The 19,937-nt window shown below is 42.4% G+C and overlaps 1 protein-coding gene across 8 annotated transcripts in view; it reads left to right on the top strand.

Annotated features, from left to right (window-relative positions):
• ltbp1 (latent transforming growth factor beta binding protein 1) overlaps positions 1-19,937 on the top strand; it is an 88,215-nt gene that overhangs the window by 7,287 nt on the left and 60,991 nt on the right. For all 8 annotated transcript variants that reach the window (XM_047335031.1, XM_035605925.2, XM_035605923.2 and 5 more), the window contains exon 3: positions 5,972-6,335. In XM_047335031.1, the coding sequence (XP_047190987.1) occupies positions 5,972-6,335 (364 nt within the window). The remainder of the gene's footprint in view (positions 1-5,971; positions 6,336-19,937) is intronic.

Here is a 19,937-nt window from a genome sequence, read left to right as displayed (position 1 = left end):
ATAATTGCATGTAACAGTTCCAAACCAGTGAGGTAGAGGCAGCTGGAAACACATCTTGACTCCAGGTGTAAACGGAGTCACAGATGATGAGCTCAAAAAGCCGACAGAATGCAAACTGTCGAAGAAAACAACTGTGCGAGAGCAACGTGAGGGTGAGAGTGGAGCTGACTCGCTTCAGTAACTCAGTCAGCTGACTAATGGCCACTGGGACGGTGAATTGTCTATAGAAAAAATCAACCAAAATGTTGGTAAGAAGCCAAACGCTGTCACATTGTCAGACGGATATGGGGTGATTTAGAATCCGCGGTTCAAATCCATTCACCGTGACCTTTGTTTTGCCAATGCTGTTTTTGTATGGTGCACAGAGCGATCACTCACATAAATGTGAAGGATTACCTCAGGACATATCGCTCACTTCATCAGTGAACATATTTGTTCCACTTTCTCTTCTGGCTAATGTCAGCTCTCCAAAAACCAAGGGAGAACCCTGAGGTTCACATTGTACAAATTTTCCATTAAAACGTCCAAATTTTTATTCAATCAGTAAAACCAACTGTGACCTGCTGTGACTCTCGGACTTCTTGGGCTGATCTCTTTGCCCGGGGGCAGTTTCTCAGTTTGGTAATCTAAAAGTGGAACAAAATTAATGTCAATCATCTTATCTCCATCATTTTAAGCAGAGAACAGCCAACAGTGGAGTTTTTAGGCAAAAATAGTTATTTAAAAAAAATTATTGTTCAACTTTAGCCAATGTTATGGGGAAGCGATGGCCAAGCTCTAATCATAACTGTCTACGAGTAGCTCATGGAATGAGACAATATAAAGAAAAGGTTTTGTAATAATAATTTAATAATTCCTGATGAAGTAATTACTACACTTAACTCTAACACTAACTCTTAACCTAAAATATCTAATATCTGTAATACTACTCTTTACAGAATAAGGATGCATAGTAAGAAATATAGTGCTTTATTGTGATACAGCAGTAGATGAAAAAATTACTGATATATGTGGCTCCTCATATTTGATATTATTGGATGGATGGATGGAAATTGTAGCTTTGCTTATTTGAGGGATAATGACTAATTTACAAAAACAATGCATTTCCAAATCATTAACACATTATTAGTAGAATGCTACTACTAAATTTTTTCAGCTTTTGCAAAAATATTGTTAACCCAATAATGTAATAACCTCCCCTTGATGTAATAATTTATAACATTATTATTATTATTTTTTTTTACATCATTGGGAAGTTATTACATTATTGGATTCTACAGGACTGTTCTAACAAAGAAGAAAAAAAACTACTAAAAATCTTTCCTCAATGTGGGCCGGCTACGAGAACACCTGGCAAGTTGCTGACTCGAGTGCTTTGCTGCTCATTGCCCAGTGGTCAAACCCATTACAGCCGGTTATTGTGTCCATCAGCAGCACTGTCAATGGAGGGCTGCAGACTGCAGGTGTTGCTAAGGGGAGGCACAGAAAATGTCCAGCAACATGTCCGACACCCAGGTTCACAGGGCAGGGTGGGGGGGTCAAGTCAATCAAGGCGTGACTGTCTCTGGGTATTGTGTCTGGATGATGTCCACACTCACCCCACTTAACCGCTACAGAAGCTACGAGCGCTTTATTTCTGAATGAGTTATCCCACAATGGAATGATTTACCTGGCTGCAGGTAGTATTGTGACTGTGGGTCAATCTCACTGCCAACAGCACAGGTGGATTTTCCCTCGATAAAATCTATGCTGTTGTTCCCTCCGTCTCAGTTTAATTGCTGTACATCCTTTTTCTCGTTGGTAATGAAAGGTTAGGAAGAGGCTATAAAGGAGTGCAAGTGCATTGCAAAGAATGCATGTGTAAATGACAGCTGAGCCAGAGATATGACGCGCACCTGGAGGCTACGAGGTACATTCAAATAGGAGAAACACATTATTCACCGTGCACATGTGGCGTGTCCTGCACATGTGCTGTCAGCTCAGCACAGCTGCAGCCGCACCAGACTCCTTGTACGTGACTCATGTTTTACCTAAGACCTTGTCTGTGCTCATTATCATGGATGTGAAAAACACACAGAGAAAGTAAAAGTTGGCGTCTTGGTCAGAGCTCGGCTATGAGATCCTGCTGCGCCTCGGAGTTCCTTTCCTGCTGGGCTGCTGACAACGCTGTCAGCCGGACACCAGCGCTGAGCAGCCAACAGAAACGAGTTCCACTGTCATGGCTCCCGCAGTCCGACGTTCTGCTTCCATCTCGACTTCCATCGCAGTCAGTTTTCAGACTTGGTTTGTGAAGTTCGCGGCCTGTCATAGTATTGCTCCTGCATTGCGCCTGTGTACTGTGAGGTGCACCGATCGACTCACTCATGAAACATGAGGTTTCTTCACATGATGCATTAAATCATCGACTTTTAGGGGGAAAGCATTAGTGATGCAGTGTTGTCACTGAAACGACCCAGGGGCCCCGAGCTATGAAAGAGTTTTCCTTTGGGAAATTGGAAGCGATAGTGTTAGGTGCACAGAAAACTGCAGGTGGGAGACTTCTGGGAAACCAGGAGCCCCTGGGGAGGCGGTTAAACTGGCCATGTGCAGATGGCAAACATCATCACTCAGCTGTGGGATCATCCCTGGTAGATTAGAATTTGCTTTATGTGTGTGTAAGTGGTTATTTACTTTGTGAATACATCGCTGGAGTCAAGATAAAGTGGATTCAATGCGTTATTTTGAATAACTGCATAGCATATTTAATAAGACGGGTTTCTATGGTGTCATTCCTGGCCAGTGGAGAGATAAGTGTATCCTCGCCCAGAGGATTAGTGAGGCCAATAGATTCTCAACAGTCTTATCAGAGCTAATCTGAGCTGCGAGGCCCGGCAGTGACTCAGATAATGTGGAATTCAATACCTCATATATATCGATGTCATATCTCCCCGCCGCTACCTGCTTCTGAATTCAGAGAACATCTGTCCCAGCCACATGCAAGGTTAAACAGGCTGTTGCAGTTACCCATAAAGCCGGGGCAATTTTCTTCTACTCATTTTGGAATTTCGAGGCGTCGAACGCAGTGACACAAAGAAAATCATTATACCTCCCTACCACATGAACACAGCCACATGCTCACTCACACCCGAACATATTTTTAACTCTTGCAGACCAATGGCAGGCCTAGGTGTGTGTGAGGAGGGGGCTCTCTCAGTGCGGGGCCCAGCATGGTTTGATCAAAAAGGGCAAGGGCATCAGCCTTACTGATCTCTTTCCTGTCCTCAGCTAACAAGTAAATTACCATCACTTAGTCTGTCACCCTTGTCACAGAACAGAGCTCTCATGTAGCTGACCTCAGTCGGCGAGGGAGGGAGAGAGAAAACTATTTGCAGAACAGATGGCAGCCTCTGTTCCAGGCCGGAGAGGGGTGAGGGGTGAGGGGCGGAAATGAAAACTATTTACGCTCGTAGGAAAAGAAAGCAAAAAGGCTTTGCCCAAAGTGGAAAATTAACTGTGGGGTTGTTTCAAAATGCTAACGTAACTCGGCTCCAGGGGGGGAAAAGACAACAATGATGTCACCTTTGAGGTAATCACTCCACGGGGGAGGGGTGTAACTCGACTGATAATACATGTTGAAAGTACCAAGTAGACACTGGGACACATACACTGTAAGAAAAAGGAAACTTGAAGTTGCTCACCTAAATAAGATTTAGCATTGTAAAATCACACATCATGGATAAATCTCTGCCCACGCATATCCAAAATTAAAATATGATTGAAAGATTGGATATCGGAGTAGAATTGCACATAAGAACACACACACACACCTGACAGTTTAAATAATCCAAATAAAAGTTTAGGTGAGGGCAGTACCTGGGACTGGAGACCGGACAAAGACCTAGTGGCTGAAACCTGTTTGGGCGTGCAAGATTGAAGATTCAAATTTGTTCCTTTTTTTTTTACCATATAGACCTAAAGATCAGGATTCGGTCGTAGCTCAGTTATGAAAATCCTACCACACCGCAGAGCGTCTCTCCTGCTGGGCTGATGACAGCAACTTTAGCGCTGCTCGTTTTCACTGACGGGTGTGCAGTTTCTCGACGGAGACGCAGCACTGGGCAAACACCTGACACCAGAGCTGAGAGTATCGGAGCGGCCGAACAGTAACGAGTCGCCCTCCCTGATGATGTCATAGGAACTCTACACACCAGCCTCCAGTGGTTTAAGTCACAGAGACAGTTGCATTTGTAGGTATGACCACAGAGTTGCGGTTAGGCCAAAAACTGTCAAAGTCACCAACGTTGATTTTGAACTTGAAAAAGTTATCAGACCTCTGGAGGCCTTTTCACTGGTCCCTTCGATACATCCCATAATGCAGGAGCCATCAGGGAAGTTGTAAAGGCAGCGAGTTCCCATGTTGAATTGAAGAGGCTGCTAAACTGGGGCTGAGCACTTGTATGGAGTATATCTGTACATTTATAAAATTCCATTTTTCAAAGTTTTTGTTGGAGACCTTGTACCGTACATTGTAAGCAACCCTCCGAGGGGGTAAGTGTTGTGTGTGCCAGCAGATGTCTTTTATCAGCCGCTCGGTTTTCCGTTCATTTATCATTTTTCACAAATCTCAAAGCCACTAATTAGACTAACAAGCTCAGTGAGGAGGTGACACACCCTCAGGGACCCCTGGGAGAACAAGAAGAACCAGCCTCTCTCTCATTTCTCCTGCTGGCAGCAAACACACACACACATTCACACACACGCACAAACACACACATGACTTGGGTTTAGCATTCATAGTATCAGCTAGATTACTATTAAGATAAGAAAGTATTTAGGCTGAGGAATGAAAGCAGTCAGAGGATGTGTGTGTGTGTGTGTGTGTGTTTGGGTGTGTTTGTGTGTTATCACCTTCCTTTGTATGGTCGGACCAAAATATCTGTGCATGTATGTACATGTGTGTTGTGTGGTACAGTAGGTAAACGGCTGCACGCTGTCTGTGAGGCAGCCTTTGTAGTTGGTGAATGGATGCCCCTATCATCATCTGCCTGGGGACAGCAGAGCTTTGTGAAATTACAGGCTTTTTGCTGCTCTCCACTGCAGATGCACACAGACACACACACACACACACACACACGCACACACAATATAATGTCATACTTGCATCCAGTAAATAAGTATTGGGTCGCTGGACTGGTTAATCAGTTAATTGCAAAATGACTCTTCAAATAAGTAATTGTTCATGTGCACTCAGTGCCATGTCATGTACTGAAAATACCAGTGGTGCTTTAATGCTGGCAGAGAGAATGGGTCTCTCTTGTCATGCATCTAAGCACACTTGTGTTGTTGTGTTAATGTGTTTGCTGTTTCTGTTTCGTCTATTTTCTCCAAATGAGACCGTATCTCATATCCGTCTCCAGGATGTTTGGTTCGTGCATGAAGATGTCATCCTCATCCTCCTCACCCCCGTTACGCGACTGACGACACTTAAAGATTCAACTGTGCTACGTACCCTTAGATACTTCGGCTAACGTTAGGCTCACAGATCGACTGCTCCACAGCCCTGAATCCCGGAAGGTCAACAACTCAGTCAGGACTCAGAAGTGCTAAGCTTAAAGCAATCATGTTAAAAGTTTAATGGGATATGGACAGCACTGTTCACCAGATGTCCACCAGCTGATTGTTTATCTAGATTAAGACTCACTGCTCTGTTGGACCTGTGCTCTACTAAATTATTAAGACTTTTCTTGGTGAAGACTTCTGCTGGAGCCCATATGTCATAAACAATGCTGAGTATGTTGACAAAAATAAGAAATGGGGGTGTGCATTTGAAATCATGAAAATACAAGTCCACTTAATCCATATGTGTTTATATCGCTGTTATTTTATGTGACCTCGTCATCACTCATTCTCATTCTCCATCTGTCTCTCCTCCGTCTCTCTCTCTCTCTCTTTCCCCTTTCTCTTTCTCCTCTGTCTGGGTTTTGTGTTATAGCCAACTGCAGCCCCCAGTGCCAGAACGGAGGAATGTGCCTGAGGCCTCAGCTCTGTGTCTGTAAGCCTGGCTCAAAGGGGAAGGCATGTGAACAGAAGACAGTGTCCGCACACCCCTTTCCGGCACAGCCCGCGCATGAACCCACCAACGGGCACAACACCGGTCACACGAATGGACACACGACCGGTCATACAAATGGATACAATGTAGTGCCACAGCGGCCCATACCCCAGCAAGGGGTCCCTCCCAATGGGTACGCTTCTGCCCCCTCACCAGCGAGCAACATGGCTCAGATGAAACTAACTGTGAAGCCGTACCAACAACTGGTGCGACCACATTACATCCAGCAACACATCCAACAGCAGTAAGTACCCCGCTTTGATTCAATCTTTAATTTTATCAGGAAAATGCAGTTGACTTCCAATGCTTTTTTCCACCATTTTAAAATTCATATATATTCTCTCAGTTAGTCTGGGAGAAGGTTTTGGAACCACTCAGTCTTCCACTGTCACGCTGCCCATTGATTCCGCCGCTGATAACTCTTGAGCAACTCCACTGGAACAGCTGGAGGGGTTCGGCAACTTGCAAAAGGGCACGACACAGTAGAGTGATAGATTACCCCTTTGTGACCATGGAGGGCAGAAAAACAGGGTTATCACTTAAGATATATCACAAAAATGTGGGGTGTCATTCACATAAAGGCACATAACATGCACAGAACCCGCCGCAGTAGTTTATCACAGGCCCTAAAAACAAGATCTAAACCCAGCTCATAGCTACATCTTTAAGACCCGACACACCTGTCAAACTGTCAAACTTGAGAGCCAATCTTAACCTGAGATTGTTGCTTTAATTTCTATGTTTATTCTTCTAAGACAAAGTCATATGCTTGCTGTAGAAAGGCTTCTCACATGCAAAATAAACCTCATGTTTACTATGCTAATAGACCAGCACAGAATATGGCTCGATGGCCCACCAACACGGAACAAAACTTTTACAAGCCAATAAGTGGTAATAGACATATTTCAGTCAACTGAAACCTACCTTTTTTTTATCAAGTTGTAAGAAATTCCAACCTGAGCCCAAAGCTTTATGCAAACAAATTGGCGTTCACCCGACCTGGTTGCTGAACTCTGTTGAACTGAAGATATCAGGCAACTCTGGAAGATAGCGTGTTTTTTTGTTTCATACCGACTTATTTCATGTTGCACAGCATATTCATGATATCATGTAAATTATTGGGCTTTTTGTGGTTGATTCAGACTCGTTCGTTAACCGAAGCAAAGAGGTTATTTTCTTAACCAACAAAGGTTTAAAGGTTATTTTAACCCAAACAATGGACTTTCTCAAACCCAAAGTCATGTTGAGCCTAACCTACCCAACCGTCATCCATAAACCTGCCAGATCTTCTCACCATGAACATAAAAGTCTGTATGTCAGGATATTAGTAGTCCGGGTCACTTGTAAATTTAGTTCTTAAGAACAGAAAGAAATATGTGACAAAAGTTTTTAGTGTTAAGATAACATCTCTGTGTATGAATGTTTCCTGAATAGGGACATCTTTTGGGGCCAGCTCTGGTCAGGACTGTCCACAAAACACCAATACACCCCTTAATAAAGATAATGCAGTATGCTATATTAATAGAATACAAGTCACTACATGACCAATCCATAAATAAAAAAAAGCCAGTTATCAGCCCTACGACAAAAACAAGCCCACTAAATGGCCAATCCATATGGAACAATATGGAGCCATAAATGTCTAGATACTTCCAATCTTAGTGTTTTGTGAGCCAACAGTAATATATAACAAATCACAGCTGCAGACTCAAAAGCCTCTCTTGAGTGTTTCTGCGGAGCATCTGGGCTTGTTTAACCATCTTGTTGAAGAACTGAACCTTTCTTCTGGTTCTTCACCTCGGGGGCTATTTCAAGTAAATTAGGAGCAGTGCCAAATATAAAACCAGCCCACAGAATCAGCTTCTCAATCCTATATCTGTGATTAACTCTAATACTGTTACTCCAGGATACCACAGGGAAAAGCAGCGGCCTGAGCATGATGTTTTCATAGATAACATCAAACAGTTACCTCAAAGCAGGAGTTCCTGACCTTGTTTTTTTTTTTTGAACTGCAAAACCGTTTTCATCCCAAACATTTTCTTGTGTATCCTGTCTGGAAAGAACGTCTAGCTTATTTAGGACATCTGAGAATAAACTGAACTCAAATGGTCTCTTTGCTTTTCAACATGTTTCCAACTGTCAGCTACATTCATTCCGTCAGTGCTGATGACTGGCTAAACTTTGGGGCTGTAGCTATCTCTGGTCCCATGTTATCTTCCATGAAAATCATCCCAATGAGTTCCAGGCAAACAGATCTTAAGTTTGGGGGGAAAGAGAAAGCTGGTATCAGGATAGAAATTCTTGGATTGGTGCATTTTTCATAACAATGACCTACTTACGTTCAAAATCATGAACCTGTTTTCGTGGTCCTGACAGGGAGCGACAAGGAAAGATGCAACAAGGCATCATGGGTATGACTAATTGCCAATACTTATACAGAGTTATATATTTATTATTCAGCATTTTTCTGCATCATATTGGTAGTGGCCAGGTACTGGTCTGTGGTCCTGGGTTTTTTAAACCACTGCCTCAAAGGACTTAAATCTCCTGAGGATAAGATCTTGAATTGCACCTGCTGTAGTTTTATTGTCTGGCCAGTCCAGGTTCATATTAGCAAAAGCATCCGGATGTGTTCTGCTGAGTGAGTCCGATATGTGAACCTGTGACCCTTACAGACACATACAATATGACTAACTATAGCCATGTTTCCATCAACCTGTTTCATTGTATTAGAGAAAGTGGCAAAATTCTGAAAAACTTCCTCTAATTCGCAAAAAGGTTTATATGCTCCCTTGAGGTGGTTTTTGCATTTTGCAAAAAATAGTTACTTTTCCAAACAAGCTCTGACATAGCGAATATTCAACTCACATGACTGATCAGCTGTTTCCTCTTTCGGAGTCTTCCTCCGAGCTATGGTTGAGTAAGGCATCATTTTCGATTTGCAACCCCTGACGAAATTGGTCTAGGTTATTCGCTCCAAAGCAGACCAACTCTACCAAATCACTGATAAGAACATTAGGAACATTCTGTGTTTTTTGGTGATCTCTCACTCTGAGGGCTGTTTCATGAGGTTTGCCCAGCCAGTACACTTTCATTATCACCATCCATCAGTGTAATGAAGGTTAGAATTTCTGCTGGCACTTTTATAAGTGTTGTTGAAACACTACCAAGTCCTGCTGTGGTTAACTGTTGGTTGTTTTGCACGCCATTTGAGCAGACGACTGGAGAATGTGCGATCACATCAGACACAGTAAAAAATTACCTCATCATTGTGTCATTAAAGTTAGTACACGTCAGACAAGACTTGTGATACTAATGAAGGATATTTAGAAAGTTAATTAATGTGTTTTATGATCTGTGTTTTACATGTACTCTGTAAAATGTCAAGAGTTTTTTTTTAATGCACTGCACAGGCACAAATAATTGCTTCCAGATCTCTGTCCTCGAAAGCTGCTCTCAATTTGCAGAAGGGATTTATCTCTTGCAGGAGCTATCCTCCAATCGGTTCATAGCAACAGAGCAGCATTATCATCTGATAGGATAAGAAATAGGGCAATAATCCACAGGTGAGGAACTTTTCATCCGATCACAAAGAAATAACAGATCGAGATAGGGAAGTTTAATTTTAATTACATACAATGTGTGCAGACCTCTTCTTTTGTGGCGCTGTTTTTAGAAAAAATCAAAAACCCAAATATCTTCCAAAGTATTCAGACCTTTTGCTCTGACCCTCCACATTGTGTTCAGGCACAAAATTCTTTGCTTGAATTTTCCTGGAGATGTGTCAAGAAGTACAAGAAGAGTCCACTCGGTGAAAATTGAAAAAGACTGGAAGCAGTTTAGAAAGTTACACACCTGTACAGTATATACAGTGTGAGGTCCAACAATTAATGTCAAGACGAGAACCAAGCCATGAAGTCCAAATAACTCTCAGTAGACCACCATGATATATTTGCAGTTAGGCAGAGAAAGGATATAAAACCATTTCTTAAGCACTGAGTTCTCTGCAGAAAAAGTGTGGAACCACCAGGACTCTTCTATAGTTGGATGTCCTGTCAAACTTAGTAAATTGTGAAGAGGGCCTTGGACACGGACGTGACCAAGAACCTTACGGTTACCCTAACCGAGCTTCAGGAGTTCTCTGCAGAGATGGGACAACCTGCTGTTAGGATGGCCAGGATGCTTTTAGGAGAGAGCGGCAGCCTTGTGAACAAGGGGATAGAATACGGGAAATCCAAAATAGGATATAATGCATTTGAGTTACCAATTTATGGATAAATAGTGGCTAAACCACAAGCTTGAGTGTAACCTGTAACATAACTGTTACACTGTGGGTCCTTCTTCAAACCATCTTCATTTTTTCCCCCTTCTCACTTGTCAAGTGATGAATTGTGTTATCCGCGGCCGGTACTTGAAGAAGAAAGGGTGCATATGAAAGCGGAAAGAGAAATGTCCGGGGGAAAGCAATGTCGGTGTCAGCCATATGGTGACCAATTGCATTAAGATATCAGTGGCACTACAATTCCCATTTGGTTTGTGGGTGCTTATGAGGCTAGGAAGTGATGAAGAGTCCTTTACACATCATCGCAGTCCAGCCCATAAATCACGGGTGACAAAATAATGCAATTGTAATGGCTGTCACTGTGGTTCAGCTGCAGGGGTCAAATGCTGCTTCTGAACCCTTGAAGGTGTGACACATGGGGGGGAAAAGAGAGTGATTTGATGCAATTTTCTGCAGGAATGAAAACGTACACTTGAGGTTTCATATGGAATTACAGGAAGAGAGAGTGCATTTTCTCTGCAGGAGTTTCAGCACTTTGACTCTGGAGAAGCCCTCAGATTAGCTGTTCTGCAGTGTTGAGGATCTGAGGAAAATAACTGTAAAATTTAACGAATGGCTGAGACAGGTTGAGCTACACTCAATTTAAATATTTGTGCCAGTTGCCTTTTAATTTCATTTTGCAAAATCTGAATTTGTGTATCAGAATTCTACAAAAGATATTGAGAAGGAATGTAAACTGAATTTGTATGCTCTATTCTCAATTTAAGTTTTTCTTGGACTATGTATTAGGGCCATTTTAGTAAAACAACAACAACAACAAAAAACAGAATTAAAAAGACTTTTAAGTTGTAAATTTATGTGAACCTATATAAATGATAGAGTGAAGATTTATTGGGCGGATGAGGGTTCTGGCAGCCGAAGGCTGAGGGCAGAGAGGTTATGGCAGTTTGCAGGATGGAGCCAAAGGAAGGCTGAGCAGTGAGCAGTGTTGGATGATGGCCAGCAGGCAAGAGGATGAGCTGGGGACAGACTGATGAGACAGGGGGCTGAGTCGGCGACCGGTGGAGATGAGCTGATTATGGAGAGGTGCATTGTAGAAGGTAGAAGTTCGAGCAGAAAAACAGGCAAACATGAAGAGAACCCTGAAGCTAAAGAAAATAAAAGTTATTTAGAAAAATTATCAAATCCAATTTGAATTGTCTTTTAGTTTTATCTTGCTTTACCTGCTTTATTATTAATTGATATGAATGACTGAAGTTTAACTGACAGACTGTATGTACATAACTGTACATCATGCTATCAGCAACCTCTTTCTGTGCTTGCCACGCCCACCTACACACTTATTATCCAGCAGCAGCCTGTGACCACAAGAAGTGTGAGGAAGCAGACACAGGAAGCTATTAAGATTCTGCAGGGATTTTGTGAGGCCACAGACTGGACTATAATCTGTGATCCCCATGGAGACTTACATCAACTCCATGACAGACTGCAGAGAGAGAACATTCATTTATGTGTGGTAACACCATTCACACCATGGTTGTGTGATGTTTCCCTGAACAAGAAGTCCTAGATCACCAGCGACCTGAAGAAGCTGCTGAACATGAAGAAGAGAACCTTCGGGACGGGGACAGAGACCTACTGAAGAGCTGCAGAGGGAACTGTTAGTGTGGTTCAGATTCTCTCAGGAGGAAAGTCCAAGAGATACTGATGTTGGTCCATCTCAGACGCCAGGTCAGCACCTCTTCAGACCTGCTGCAGTTTTCCTATTGGAGGCAGAGTACAGAGACTTAGTGAACTGCTTTGCGACCTGGTGTGGAATCAACCACCTGCTCATGAATGTGGCCAAGACCAAGGAGATGGTTGCGGACTTTCATTGCAAGGAGCCAAGTGAAAGGAGCAAGGTGGTTCGGGGTCTGACCAGGATGCCCCCTGGCATCCTCGATGCGGAGGTCTTTTTGTGCATGTCCAACCAGGATGAAACACTTGGGGGATTATTTCTTTTATGTGTTCTGAGAGGGCTTTAGGATCCCCCGGTAGAGCTACTTGGTGTAGCTAGAGAGAAGGAAAATTTTCTTACAGCCAATGCATCCCAATACCCAGGTACATTCCTGTAAATAGATGATTGGAAGGACGGATGACATAACAGAAACTGATGATGCTCATACAATTCCAAAACATAAGAAAAATATGAGGTTTCTGAAATTCAAATCCATAACCTACTGGCACTAGTATCAGCCTACTGGAGTGCATCAAACAATGACAGATCTTTGCCAAATCTGTCCCAGCAGATTATTGAAGAGGCACACTCTCATGGAGAGATGTGTTTCTCTGATCCCTTCATTCAAGTGGTCGGATAGCCAGTTACCCGGAACAGAGCTTTGACGTAGAGTGCGGAGATAGTCTTCCTTTCCCTCCTCTGCCTGCCCTCCTTGCAATCTTGCTAATACGAGAGAGTGCTCTGGTGAGGTTCAGTGGGTTCGGTAGACCAGAGTATGTCAGCTCTCGTGGGGAAGAAGACTTGGACGACTAGAGCGTAGAGGTCGGTGGTGGATTGTGATTGCGGCCAGAGCAGTTAAGGCCGAGACTGAACAGATTCAGCCGCCCTCACACACACACACACACACATATATACACTTCTCACTCCCTCAAACCTAACTCACCGATCTGTTTATGTTGAAATGAGTAAATTCTCCTCTCTGATATTTAACACTAGCCGGCTCTTGTGACCATTCCTTGGACCCCCTCCAAACTCTTCTGAGTTTTTTCATTTAATGGTGCAGTCACTGCCAGCACACGCAGTCATGCCAGATATTTTGTTGAGACTGGAGTGAGATCTTGTGTTTATAGCTTCTCTCTTACCGTCACTATTCTCTCCGTCTCACAGCTCACACTTGAAGGTCTTTGCTGTTGCCATATTTAGGACCAAGTGTCTAGATCGAGTTGTTAATCTGATGCCATAATATTTTGTGTACGTACAGTAAAATTGATACTAAAATCCCTGACTGCTTTGGCTTTTGGCTAAAATAAAAATATATATCAAGATATCCCATTCTTGCAGACAATTCTACACAAAACTGCCTCAGTACAGTACAGATACAGTGCTACAGTATCCAAGTGTGTCAAACTTTGAAATATAAAACAAGGTGAAGTCAAATTCTAGAAATTACAGAAATTACTATGAATAAGATGCAATGGCGAAAAGTTGAAGCTGGTATTTCTTTTATTGAAGCGATGATGAGTTGGAACTGTTACTGAAAGCAAGTGTTAGCAACACTTTGTATTCACTGCTGTAGTCAAGTCGCCAGTCAAGTCGTGACTGACTGAAGTCTAATTTTCCGTCCGTCCAGACTAAGAGGCAACCCCACAGTTTTCAAGCTAAAACAGGACCAGAAGCATTTCTGGAGTTCTCACATTTTAGGGGCCCTAAAAACTCTGGAGTAATGTGGACGCCAGGTATAAACGAATCAGAAGTGATTCTTTTTTTTAAGCTAACACGGGTCACTGTGGCTGTATCCAGAGACTGAGAGAGGTGACAGCTTTGGTTTGAATGGTAAATGGGGTCTATTCTGACATACAACAACCTCTAGTCTAAAGATATAACACAAGATAAAATGAGACCTAATTGATTCCTTTGGGAGAATTGTGTCACTGCAGCAAAAATGTATGAACCATTAATATAGAGTCGCAGAGATGGGCCAGTTACTACCTGTATATCACATGCTGCATCTTGAGGCTTTCATATCTGCAGCTGTGTTCAGAGAGGAACACCAGAAGTGTGTCCCAAGTCTTGGCAGGTTATGAAGTATGAAATATTTTCACAGTGGAAGTTAATCGTGCTCAAAGCTGTCAGTATGCATACTGAATCCTCTAAAAGAAATGGTTCAGTTTGCTGAAACATGTATTTGCTCCATGCTAATATGAACAGATCAGTGTCAGTCTCATGGGCCCGAGTTAAAGGGAACCTCCACCTGTTTTATACATCATCACACATCAGTCTGTTTACAGGCATTGGATAGTACGGCTGCACATGTGACAAATGTCTCCAGAGGAAGCCGTGTGAAGTCTGATCTGATCCAGGTGAGAAGGGTCTTGTTGAAGTCTGTTCAGTGCTTCACCAGAAATTCCAACTTAACTGACAGTGGCGGAATTGTATTGTGGGTAATGTAGGTTTTGACCTCTAAAAAGGATGGATGGAAAAGACATAGAAAAGATGATATCTCTGGTGCATCAATTTTGATTCCTTTTTTAAAACTGTCTGTGGTGAGTCCAACATTGTCTGTGGAGATTCTTGTTCATCCAGCTCATAGTTATCCACCAGGGTGTTGAATCGGGAGTAACTGCACTTGGTTGTCGTTTCTTTAAGACAAGAAAGCAAAGTCTCTGAAAATATGGTCTTTGAGAAACTACAACCAGTTGCTCCTGATTCAACACCCTTGTGGTTCCAACAATGTTAAGGGAGTTGAATGCTAAGTCTGGCAAGTGCTCTGTTGTGTACAGAGCTGGAGTTGGGAATTGGTAAGCCTAGCTAGCTAAGCATAAAGACAGGAGCCTGGGGCAAAACAGCTACCCTGGGTTTGTCCAAAGGGAAGATACGTGATTTGACTAGGGAAGTTTGGCCGTACAGGTGCCGCTTTGCAGTGCAGCAAGCTGCTGTTTTCAGCAAGGACACTCTGATAAATCCACTGTACACTGTATCCACTGTACACGTGAACGCATGAGTGTATCTCACAAAGGAGATTCACATATCCTATACATAACCACATAACCTAAACAGAAGAGCCATTTAAGACATTACAGGGTCACAGCAGAGTTATTAACAAGGGTATCACTTTGTGTCTATTTATAGTGTTGCAGGGCGCCTGTCATATGAATAGGATGAAAATATGTCCTTTCTCCTTGTAGACTTCATCCGACAAACTGAGGAAGGCCATATAATTTTACCATTAGTGTTTAATCTGTCTGTAAAAGGAATAACAGAATCAATTGTAAAGATTGCTGTGAAATTGCTAGTTGTGTTTTCATTATTAGTGCTGATTAGCATCCCAATGTGGCATTCCCGGCAACTGAAGTTGATGGTAATGTCACAATGTCGTGTTTTAGGGCTTTAGTCATTAATTAAATTAGATAGGGCAGGTTTACATGTACAGTTTGTACAGTATATATAGCGGTACCCTTAAAAGTACCATGTTCTGTGGTACCATGAAAGTACCATTGTTCCTCTGATTCCTCAGGAATTTGAATATCGTACTATATTTCATGGCAATACATCTAGTAATTCGTACTCTAATCTCAGTGGATCACCAGTTACAAGGATTTGCACTCTGAGGACGATTAATGTCTAATATTTGTCAGATACAGACCTACATACACTGCCATTTCTTAAACCATATAAGGTTGCTAGTGTGGAAAAAAACTAATTTGAGGTAGTGGTCTTCCGGGTCCCATCCAAAAATAATACATTTGAGAGCAGGTCTGAAATAGATTTGAGGATAATTAGAACTGATTCAAAATGTGGTTGACCTTAGTCGACCCAAATAGAGAGGAATCAAGAAAACTATACTGAATATAATTATGGCCTGACCACTTGAGTTGTGGGTGGGTCTCAGATGTTGGGAACTTAGATGACTCATGAAGATTTTTACTTTTAAGATTATTGTCTTGCACAGGGACAGGTTCTCCTGATTTGCTCGACAGATGGATTAATCTGGAAAAGATGCAACGCTCATTATTCCCATTTCCATACATTGTAAACACCACAGAATGCACTGCTGAATCAGTTGGTGATGAATCTCTGTAACTAAGTTGAAATAAGCTGCCTATCTCCATTAATGTTCACTAATATCAGACTGCATGATCAGAGTTCAGAGCACATGCCAAATTTGGGTGAGTGAAGCATTGGGATTCAGTCAGCAGTAAACAGGGCTGATTGTATTGTTTATTTGACCCTAATTGGGAAGATGAAGGCTGTGAACACAGTGTTTCTGTAGCAGAACGTGGGCAGCCACATCATTACTTTCAATATTTGAGGACCTAGAGGATGCCTGGAGGGTTCCCAATCACTAACAGCTGACCAAACAGTGATGAGCACACATAGTATTCAACATATTCATGCTGACCTTTATTTTTATCACAGGCCCATGCCAGGATCTTGGAGCTCAAATAGCCTTACTATTTTTGCTATGCACACTTAAGTGGAACACAAGCAGTTCCATCTGGCAATATGTCAAGTCAAAGTCTCAACCTTTTACTGTTGATGGTCATTGTGTTGTTGACTTAAGCTTCTCTCCCACATTTAAATATTTACCCTCAAATGTTTGGGGCCCCTAACTCTGCATCATGAATCAAAACAAGTGTATTTTTTCAAACAAACCAGTGTGTATGAAGTCTTGGCCGCCTCTTCTCAAGGCAGCAATAGCCATTGCTGTTGTGAATGTCCTCGTTCAAGTGAGAGGGGTGAGACACAATGAATTGTACCAACAGGGATAACGGTGAGCACTTGGACAACATCTTTTTGAAGGAATTCATGGCGTCGCACTCAGTTGTATGCACAAAGTGTCTTGGAAGTGCCGGTTGGAAAATTTGTTTCAGAAAGTCATAAAAACTGTTGCATGCTGCATTTGAATTCTGATGACTGAAAGGGTAGAGGGTTTCATTGTGTGTTTCGTTGACAGATCATCCACCTTTACCTTTACTCTTTATGGCGTAGTATAATGACTTTCTCATTTGGTTCTTTCATAATCACGGTTGCTACTGTTGCTTTACCTAACAATGAAACGTAACTATGGGTCATGATAAGCTGCTGCACAGATTATCTAGCTCAGTCTCAACCAACATGTTTACACCTGAAGCCTCAAAATACTTTTGAAGTAACACTGACTGACTCACTAAACAGCATCTGCTGACCAGGAGTAAAAGCAGAGAAGTATCTTCTGCAATGATAATGTAACCTTCTCTCACTGCTATCCACAGCTGGATGCCCTCACAAAGTTTCACCACGTACCTCAGCCCCACTAAATCCTGGGATTAATAGCAGCCAAGGCACCTGTATGGCACACTTTCTCTTTCTGTTCCATGCCATCTGTCTAGAGGAGCACAAATGGAAGATTTATGCCACACTGGCTGGAAAGTAAGGAAGCCACATTTCGGAGAATTCAAACACAATTGAATGTCTGAAACCACAAAGGACCGATGTTTGTGATGTTTTATTGGATTAATGGTAATTTGTTTGTTAGTTAGATATTTCTTCAGTGATACACCAGCAGCTGCAGCCTCAAGGATTACCTGAGCGTTGAGTTGACCTGTCTAAATCGGTCTCTTCAGAAATTGTCCATTACAAGTTTGAAAGTAATGATTACTTAATTGGATATCCCATATCCCTAATCCATTGCGATTGGCAAATAGCATGTTAATGTTTCCTCTAAGTAATGTATTAAATTGTATAATGTAAGTACTGTACGTCACTAGGCTTGGTTTAAGATCATGACAAGTCATCTTTGGATAGTATGCTGCTTGTGGACGGGCGACCAGGCTTACTTGGCCAGGTAGGTTGGTTAGGTCATTATTTACCTTCACTTTCCTCTGTTCTCTGGCAAGACACAGCATGTTGGAGCAGTCATGAAACTAATGAAAATGGGACACCTTGGACCTAGGGTGGGGTCCTTGTTTTAGTTGTGGTTTTAAGATCCAGCTCTGGCCAGAATTTAAGGAGCCTTTTCAAGCTTGAAATCCTCTTTCAACAGCGCAGAGACTGCGGTTGTACTGCAACTGCCTTGGCCTTCTGGTGCACCCTCTATTCTGATATTATTGGGTCAGGATGTTCCTTCCAAGTCCTTACATTTGCCGTCTCAAGAAAGCCACCTGGCTTGAAAGTGTTTGCACTGTACGCTGTAAAACCACAACGTCATCTGCACATCTAGAAAATCCCTTTTTCCATTGTGTTTTCCATTCGCTGCCACCTTGGTTTTTATAGCCGCTTTAGAGTTAGAGAGTTGTCTTTTGGCAGCTTGTATCTCTAATTTAACAGCAGACATTTCAATTTCAAGCTCAGCCCGGATCTCTCTTGACAATAGCCACAGAATGTCTTTAGGCTATGACAGCAGTTCATTCTTAAAGGCCATGAAATTAGTCGGGTTTCCGCCATTCGAGGTCACCTACATTACCTACTTCGCCGCTTGCTCATTAGCGCCCTTTCAGCAACACTATCGTCCAAAATAGCATTGTGTGGTGTAGCATTAAAACGTTTGTGGCAGCTCTGAATTGTTCTCCATTGTTCAGTCACATAATGTCTCCTACGCAAACCTTGGTATGAAAGTCAAAATGTCCTTTTTTTAGATGCTGACAGAGCAGACGTAACCTTAGTCTGGTTTATACATCTAGCAGTTGCAATTTGAAAGGTATTTTCTTGATCTAACAAATGATAACAAGTTGACTGCAGCATTTAAATCCAACATATCCACTGACTGTGTGCTATGCTCTGCTCTGCTCTTCCTCTTCACTGGACAAATGTTAAGTCTGCCGTGCTGTGTTGTTTCACTCGGGCAAACATTTATCAATCCATGCAGACGGCAGACATTTGTGAGATCAAGAAAATAACTTTGAAGATGCAACTGCTAAACATATAAACCAGACTATGGCTCTGTCTGAAATCACTCCCTTGTTCTCTCATTAACTCAATAGAGGAGGCCAGCCCAGTACACGAAAACATACGTGGAGAGGAGAGACTTCTGCTTCTGGTTTTCTATTTGTGTTTGGCACAATATTTCACAAGTGTACATTTGTTAGTTCTGTCGAGGTGATAAATGTCTGTCCTGTTCTTTGCACTGTACTTAGAGAACATATTCTCCGAAATGACTGTGTGTGACGGCCCCGGCATGGTTGCTGAGTTTTTAAGCCCAGCAGTCTGGGTCGAGGGCCCAGACTGATAAGAGGGGAAGGGAGTGGTGAGAGGAAGTGGAGGATGATGACGCTGGTCTTCAAGAACGTGAAGAATTTGGGAACACTGAGGAAGTGATTTAATATCAGAGGATCAATGTGAAGACATTGCAGTGTTTTTTCTTGCACTTATCACTACATGTATTGTGCTGGGGGGAAAAATCGAATGTAAAGCACATCTCGTGTTAACAGATAGGCAAACTATCACCTCCTACTACAACGAATGAACAAGGACAGAAAGATGTTGCTCCCTATGGCTTGAAACTTGAACGTTCTCAATGGTGATGGAGAGGTCACTGATGGGAGATGCCTTCCCTGGAAGGAAAAGCATCTCAGACTCTTTCAGATTTTAATGTTTTAATGGGTACACAGTCCAGAATTCTTTGTTTTTCAGGCTTTGTGTTTTAATCAATGCATTCTATGTTAAAGTGCCATGTTTCAGATGTAATTTAACCAAGTTTACATTAAAAAGCTCTTTCATCTCTTGTTTGTGGGGTCTTTCTGCCTTTGGTCTGGTCTTCACCAAGTCCAAGTCATCCTGTTGTTTCTGTCAGCAGTGGAATCATCGATAAATATCAGTGTGTTAGGTTTCAGCCATCCTTGTCCAAGCCATAACCGAACCAGCACCATGTT

Source organism: Scophthalmus maximus, chromosome 10, assembly GCF_022379125.1.
Source record: "Scophthalmus maximus strain ysfricsl-2021 chromosome 10, ASM2237912v1, whole genome shotgun sequence".
Classification (NCBI taxonomy): Eukaryota; Metazoa; Chordata; class Actinopteri; order Pleuronectiformes; family Scophthalmidae; genus Scophthalmus; species Scophthalmus maximus.
This window is presented reverse-complemented; position numbering and strand designations above follow the sequence as displayed.